Below are 8750 nucleotides of genomic sequence, written 5' to 3' on the forward strand. Positions count from 1 at the left end.
AAAATTTTGTGTAGATATTTGCATTTATTAAGAAATAAATGGAAATAAATTAAAATAATATTTTACATTTAACACCCTACATCTCTTTAACTATCAACTTTTGGACTAAGGTAAGTTCGGTTAAATCGCAATATTTTTGCTTCGGGAATCTACCCATGAACTTTGGCCCATTACCTCGGGACCACCCTGTATATCTGTTTTCTGACCTTTTCCTGAGTGACATCTTTGGATTGTCTTGTACATAGTCCATAACTCTAACATTAGCAGTATCGTTATCAATGTATTTTTTTTATATTTATATTTTTTTGGATTCTTTTCATTAAAAATTTGGATTGCATAACGATATGAAACATTACCGATTCCATAACATTTCGCAAGATAAATTGGTTGCTCCAAGGTTAGCAGGATTAGGAAAATTTCACATTTTGAAATTTTTTGCACGCCCTGTATGTTTCATTACACATTTGATTATTGGCCATGGCTTCCCAAGATAAGCAAAACTCTTTATCAAGAATAACTTGAAAAATCAAAAGTTACAGGAGTGCGGTACCCCATCCGGGAACACACTGTATACAATACACCAAAATGCTTTACTATGTATTTTAAAAATTCTGCTCTAATTCAATCTGATTCTGGGGATTTTTTATTTTTAAGTTGTTGTATATTGCCAATTATTTCTTTTTCAGTAATGTCTAAATAGAATAAATCTAATCATTTTACTTTAGGAAAACATCCTTCTTTTATTAGAAAAAAAAAATGTTAGGAGTTTGCCATTTCTTCCTGTTCTTTAATGAGATATGTCATGAATCATGACGATATAAAAATTAAAACTTAGTTTTGATAATCACTAGTGTTTAAGTTCAAATTAACGAATTTAAACTCTTTTGTCTATCCAGTTTTTCGAATTATCTGAAGACGGCATAATCAAATGAAGCATATGTGGTGTTACTAAAAAAGCATTCTTCGAGAACCGTACAATATCACAATTGCGGAATGCTATATTTAAAAATTTTTAGTTAAGACAGTCTACAGGATAGGAGCTATAACCATTGAAACTCTTGAAAGCGTCAGCTAAGAAAGGCGTATAACGTTTACACCGTTATATAATATTTTACAGAATCTTTGAGTATCAATAAAACTATTGATGGAGTTGAATTAACCCCTACCTGATAATACGTGTCTCCATGTCTTACTAGTAATGGAGCTCCTCCAAAACCACTGCAAGCATCATTCCCCGCTTCTCCGCCAGCACAAATTTGTTCATCAGAAATTGGTAAGGTCCTTCCATATACGCGGGTACATTCTTGTATGCTGATGATTGGAAGATTTAGGATCTGTTGCTGAGGTGGTGTAGCTGTCAAATTGATTTTGTAAATTAATAACAAATATAATTTTGGGTTAGATTACACGACTGCAATACAGCGAATAGTAATGTAAACTGAAGAATGCAGGAATATTCAAGTATCACTTGAGCTTGATGAAACTGGTATTTAAGAATGGAATGAAATTTCATAATAATTTGTTTTATTTATTTCTTTTTATCTTAAAATCCTATGTGAACAAATTTCACAATCAGAGTAATACATTTTTTTTAATGATATGGATAAAATTTGAATAAATAAATCATTTTTGATACCATGGGTTTCAAAAATAAAAGACAGTCTCATTTTTTCTGAAGAACCTCAAATCAGCAATACATCTAAAAAAATTGCCAATATTTGAAAAAGCTTGTCTCGACCGATCCATAATAATTTTCCAAAAACTTACTTGTCTGTCCAGCTGTTTTTCCCCAACCAACCAACAGGCCATTATTGTTAGTGACCGACCACGATTCCGGCAGGCATATTGGTTGCGCAGTCACTGAAACGGATATAACAAATCATCGAATAAATATTTAATTTATCGAAATCCAGCCATACATGAAGCATGTCGAACAGATGTTATTTTCTGTAAATCGGTAACAATCTTTTTCTCTACCTGACCAATGAATCCATATACGTGCTATTTTTTTAAAACCTGACATAGGCCAACTTTTTTATTTGAAGTGATAGACTAGTACTTCCAAATGCAAAGTTGTAAGAAATAACTTGATTAAGAAAAATTTACAAATAATTATTCCCGGTGTTGCCAGATTCCTGCAGTAGCTACTAAAACAATATTTTTTTAAATGGCAACACCGTATTTTTTTAACATAATTTGATAAATCTTCAAATTCTAAATAGAAAATGTTATGTCACATTTCTTTATTGGAGTAGCCGTTTTCGAACAGTCAGCAAAAACAACGAAAATAATCTGCAGTCGGCAGGAACTAAATAAAGCTAACACAGCAATAGTAAGCCTTGGATATTAAACAAAAATTGTGTTGTTTGAAAGGAGCTATCATTATTGTATTGTCATTGTGTTATTTGAAAGCTGTTGTATTTGAATGTGTATAAAAATAACGTTTTAATTAAGTTGCTAAGATGAATCGGTTATTTAATCCAAAAGAGAAAGTTGAATTGATTTTTTTTCATGTTGATGGCTTAAGTATACGCAATACGTGCACTGAATTCTACGCAATACATCCCGATAAGCCTTTTCCAAAGTCGGAGTTTTTAAGAACTAAGTAAAACCGAAAACAACTGGTACGGTCTGCAAAAGGCTGAAAATCATTTTCGCAACTGAATTAAAACGTTATTTTAACAGCTTTCAAATAACACAATGACAATATAATAATGATAACTCCTTTCAAACAACACAATTTTTGTTTAATATCCAAGGCCTACTATTGCTGTAGCTTCTTTTAGTTCCTGCTAACTGCAGATTATTTTCGTTGTTTTTGCTGATCGTTCGAAAACGGCTACTCCAATAAAGAAATGTGACATAACATTTTTTATTTAGAATTTGAAGGTTTGTCAAATTATGTTAAAAAAATACAGTATTGCCATTTAAAAAAATATCGTTTTTGTAGCTACTGCAGAAATCTGGCAACACCGGAAAGAATTATTTGTAAATTTTTCTTAATCAAGTTATTTCCTACAACTTTTCATTTGGAAGTACTAGTCTATCACTTCAAATAAAAAAGTTGGCCTATATCGTATAGCACTGTATGTACTGTTTTTTTTACATTTTTTTTTATTTCATAATATTAGAAAGCCTAACGTTTTTCGAGGTGAAATAGTTGGTAAAACACAATCATAATCAGTTATTTTTATGTAGCAAAATCAAACATTGAAAGGGTAGTATTAGACTACATTTCAGCTTTTTGAAATAAGAAGCACAACGAGAAATAGTAATATGTACAATGATATAGCTAGATTAACTAGGTATTTATTTTTACAGTTCTGAAAGCTATAGAAAACGTTAATTAGTGTTAATGAACGGTGTTTGGCGCCTTCCCACGAGTCCAGTCCTAAATGAATAGAATTTCACGCCGTAATCTGGACCTGCATGCCATGGCATGAAACATCAATTAGATTATCCTTTTCAAGGTCGCTTCTTTTACAGCTGTATTGAAAAGTGAGTTTGTTACCGTTAATTTGGGGAAAATTTAGTTTACGTAACACTTTGATTTAATCAAAATTTACCTCGCATTTTTTATAATCTCATGGAATCTAAATCTTTTTAAAGATACCCATGTTTCAATGTTTCGAGTTTTGGAAAATTAACTAATCAAATAAGTCAATTTATTAGATGCATTTTTGTAAACAGGAAAATTAAAAATAAAATATTTCAAAACAATTTGCATGTCATTACTCATAAAAAGGCACTGAAGAAGGTCTATATGTCAGTGACGTACCAAACTGGAACTGACCACCTATTTGGTGATCCGAAAGTAAGCATTTTAAGGTTCATGGTATTGCATTAAAAGAATAATATTAAAGTGATTCAAAATGAAAACGGCGGTGAAAACAGAAATATTTGGAAATTTAACTTTTTATATTTGCCGGTAAGAAATACCCAAACATTTTTCTTTAGCAAAATACTGAGGTACGTATATCAAAAACACTTTAATAGTAACTGATATCGCATAATTTTGATTATAGACCTTCTGGAGTAACATTGTAGGTATTTTTCTTATTTTAAGAGATACAGAGATACAAATGAGCAAAATTGTACAGAATTTTATGACACAATATGCAATAAGTGAAGAGCTAGACACTTTTACGTTTTATTCTGAAAACTTAATAAATTAATAAATTAATAATTAATAGAGAGAAATAAATATAATAAATTGTTCAAATTATTTCCCCCTGTGTTCGATACAAAAAAGTATTCTGCGAGCTATGTTCCTGAATTTTGAATTGTTTCCGGTGGAATTCACCGAGGCACTTCTGTTACTTTTACTCGCAATTGTTCGATACACTGAAGTGGTCTAGCGTAAATCATATCTCCAAAGAAGATAATCCTAGGATTTTATCGGTGATCTTCATGGCTAGCGTTTAGGACTATTATTTTCAATCCAGAAATCTAAAACAATCATCCAAAAATTGTTTACAATTCTGACATAATGAGGACCCGCCCCATCTTGTTGCATCAAGTTTCGCAATTTCTCAAGAAGTAACTAAAATTTCTACAAAATCATTTCGTGGAAAGTTAAAATATGATTCACCAGTTAAAAGTTGAGGAATAAAGTAAGGACCTAGTAACTGGTCGTGCAAAGGACCACACCAAACGTTTACAGAAAACCGAATTTGTGTCCTTAATTCCTATGTTAAACGTGAGTTTTGACGGTGTACAAGTGTTTGTTGTTTCTGATAAACACTCCTCTATTCGTAAATAATACTTCATTAGTCCATAATATTTTAACAGGAAAAAATGGAGCTGTCCTCAATTCATCACGAAACCATCCACGAAGCTACAGCCTTTATTGGCTGTCTTCAGGAAGCAAATGTTTGCACTGGTTTAAATTTAAAATCGTGATACTTATGTTTTCTTGTAACGTCTAATTATTCTAATGCCACTTGTCTTTGAGATATTTCTGGATGTATGTTAATTTGTGCCAAGATTTTATTTGATGTTCCATTACTAATACGATTTCGTACGTTTTTAAAAGTACAATATTCTTGTAATCACTTGTATAATGAAAAATATTCATGTTTGGTAACCTTCTCTCGGGATACTTCTCTACATAACGCTGCGACACAGTCACTGAGTTTTTGTCACATTGCATGTACGTACATCATACACATCTGTCTTTTCACTTTCTGAATATTGTGTTGTATTACAAACAAATAATAAAAACATTTGAACACTTATACTTTTAAACAGAAATGTCAACATTTTCATTTGATTTTTTTTGGCTACTACGACAAAATTGAATTAATAAAAAAACTGGCGTTGTTTGGATTTAATAAAACAACCTTCACCCAAGTATTATACATGGTTGAACACGAAATTTGACGCTTTATCTAATAGTGGAAAAATCCAATATGGCGTCTATAAGAAAATCCATCCATCTTTGTAAATAAATGTAAATATATTTATGTGTTTATGTAAACTAATCATGAGAAAACAGCAACACACTTCACTTGTTCGCTAATAATGTTGCTTGAAATTTAAACTCTAAAAACACACGTTTCCGTAATGAAAACTAAAGCAGAATTGATTGAAACCTAAAATTAAACTAAAAGTTTTTCGGTTTACCACAAAAAACGGGACAGAAAATCAGACAGGGCGCTATCTACGATCACAGTTATTTACCTCATTTTATGTAGACTATTCCATAAGTTCTCAATAAGTTTTAAGAATACTAATTATTATTCATTTTAAACGATGTTTTACAGTTTCACGGTTCTGATGATTAAAAATGTGAAATTGAAAAAATGTTAATGCAATCTAATTACCATTAAAAATTATCTCCAAATTTGTCAACACACTGTATAATTCTTTACTGAACTTCCAAATGAAATTTTCACTAGCCTTTTCACACTATAATTTTTGAAAATGTATGGGAACAGTATGACATTTTACCTGTATAGTTAATTTTCGACCTTAGGACGAGCATCGCGATATTATGCTTGTAAGTTTGTTTCTGGTAACTTGGGTGAACTACCACGTGGCTGATTGCTACGTCTTGTACAGGCAAGCCACAAAACTCCTCTCCGCAGTCAATGGCTGTTGTAGTCATCCATTCTCCTATTCGGACTGCATATCTAAAATTCACATATATATTTATTTGGTCTAATTACATGTAAAAAATAGTTTTGAGAAAGAGTTTTCACAGCTATTATCCAATTAAATTATATTTTTTTATGTTGCTGTGGTCATCCAATTCTTATTGTGTTAATGCCGTCACCTTCTTCAGATTTCTTCTAAATAAGTTGATGACATTAAACATCAAACCATCAAACAAACATAAACGATTACTTCATTCGGAAATGCTAATTTAGATAAACACATTCAAAGAATTATTAAATAAATCAACTAGATTGCTTTCTGATCATGATTTTATGATTATATGATATGAAAAAATAATACTACAGTCTCTTATTATGAACAGAATGGAAAAAAAGAATTAAAAAACAAAATTGAAACAAAATCAAAATATAAAATAAAATCAAGTCAGACTGTAAAAATTTGGGAAATTGAAACAAAGTAAAATGTAATTTCCTCAAAGTGTATCAGACAGAAAAACAATTTTAGTTGAACAATTGAGTAAAGAAAACTCAGTGTACCGCATAAATTATATTAATATGTTGTTACAAAAATAAAGTAGGAACTATGTACTGATTATACTGAATTTTTATTATGTATGTACTTACAATTTGAAATTTTCTGCTTTTGCCAAGGCGCAATGTGCTGCAGTCAGGACTATCCTGTTGCTTATAATCGATCCCGTACAAGGAAATTTTACTTCACCAGTTAATACATCTAGACAAAACAATATTCTTTTCTTATATTAGATTCTAGACAAAACAATGTTTTTTTTGTTATATGTATACTAGATTCATTGCAACTGTTAAAAATTGCCTCTATTTAAAATATTTTTTTCCTAAAATGAATACTAAGGGAACAATGGACTTTAGGGCAATTTGTATTCTTTAAATATTGTTTATATGCAGCAATTTAGAAATATAAAATCTTTTGTTAATGTCAAAATCCAGGATTTTTTTAGGATGCGATCGCTAGTAACTCATCTCTAACTATGCAGCAGAGGTGAGCAAAGAATACTGGAATACTGACTACTGAATACCTATTATTAGTATTCTAATGATTGTACATTTGTATAATGAATTCAATTTCAATTCATTTCAATATTAATAGAAAATTTTGGAGAAAATTTGTTGAATTTATTTGAAATAGCTGAAATAATTGAGGTTATAATGTTGATAATCGATTATAGCACCTCAAAACCTATAAAAGGGCTATTTTCATTTTTTATTGATTCGTGTTATTACACAAAAAACATGTCAGAAAAGAAAGATTGATATTTTCAAATTATAACACAGTTACAATTACATTTACATACATAATCCTAAAATTAAGTAAAAATAAGAATACAGATTAAAATTCACATTATAACAGAATAAATAAAATCAGATAAAACAATATTAAAAACAAATACAATAGCTCGGAGCTCACAAATGATTAAAGTCACTGTCAAAAAACTGCTCAATATCATAAAATGCATTTTTCAAAAGAATTTTTTTTATTCTATTTTTAAATTGATTAGGATTGAGATTCCTTATGTGGATTGGTAGGGCACTGAAAAGACGTATTTCTATATATCCCGTACCATTTCTAGTCTTAGTTAGTTTTAAATAGTTAGTTGCTAAATTATTCTTTGATCTAATATGATGATATTATGATAAAAATTTGTTAAGTTTAGTTTGACATATAGTAAATATTGCAATATAAATATAGTACAGTAAATATATTTAAAGTAATGAAATGCTGTTTACAGTCGCTCCTGTAACTCAAACATAATTCTAATGGTCCTTCTTTGATGTGCGAACACAACCCTATTAGGGGTAGCATGGCCCCACACAAGCATAGGATATATTAGAATGTATAAAACTGTAATAAGCTATTTTCCGAGTACTCAACGATACCCTACCCACAAAATTTCGTAGTAGATACATATATTTTGACATCTTTTTACAGATATTGTTTGTATGTTGTTCCCAAAGCAACTTAGAATCTAGGTAAACTCCAAGTAATTTAACGTGATCCGGTTCTGCGCCGTTATCAATTTCTCGTAAGGTGAATATCATAGTCTCAGTCTTTGTCCTATTCAAACAAAGTTTATTACTTGTAAACCAGTTCTCCACAGTTAATTGCATCTGAGGTATTTCTTCCAACAAATCAATTAAGTATTTATTTTTTATTGATACACTAGTGTCATCAGCAAAAAGTACATTTAACACATTCATATTTAAGGAGTTGGTGATGTCATTTATATATTGTATTGGTCGATAGCCGCACGTGTTAAGGCGTCAGTACTTAAATCGTGTGCAAATTTCTGCCCGGGTTCGATTCCTGTCCTGCGGCCGGTAGACCGTAGATTAGCTATGCTTGTATGGAGGATTGGCACCCTCTGTGCAGCTATGGTAAGGTGGAAGAATGTTGGCTTGGGTCAATGTGAGAGATTGACACCGGTTGGCATTTGACCACCCCCCTAATTAATGAGGTTTTCCAGGTTTCCCTCATTCCTGCACTGAATGGTGATTAGGGCCTACCAACATAAGTCGTTCCTGGGCGCAAATGCGGCCTGCCTAATAATAATATGCCGCCTCCTCTCCCGCACAAGTCTCCGACTTCTGGGCTAA

The 8750-nt window shown here is 31.1% G+C and overlaps 1 protein-coding gene across 1 annotated transcript in view; it reads right to left on the reverse strand.

Moving 5' to 3' along the window:
- The window catches only part of LOC108913912 (venom protease-like), a 37794-nt gene that overhangs the window by 5433 nt on the left and 23611 nt on the right, over positions 1-8750 (reverse strand). Inside the window, exons 4-7 of the mRNA XM_018719565.2 lie at positions 6744-6852; positions 5953-6134; positions 1768-1860; positions 1167-1354 (exon numbers count right to left, since the gene is read on the reverse strand). Of these exons, the coding sequence (XP_018575081.1) occupies positions 1167-1354; positions 1768-1860; positions 5953-6134; positions 6744-6852 (572 nt within the window). The remainder of the gene's footprint in view (positions 1-1166; positions 1355-1767; positions 1861-5952; positions 6135-6743; positions 6853-8750) is intronic.

Source organism: Anoplophora glabripennis, unplaced genomic scaffold (genome assembly GCF_000390285.2).
Source record: "Anoplophora glabripennis isolate ALB-LARVAE unplaced genomic scaffold, Agla_2.0 scaffold1077, whole genome shotgun sequence".
NCBI lineage: Eukaryota > Metazoa > Arthropoda > Insecta > Coleoptera > Cerambycidae > Anoplophora > Anoplophora glabripennis.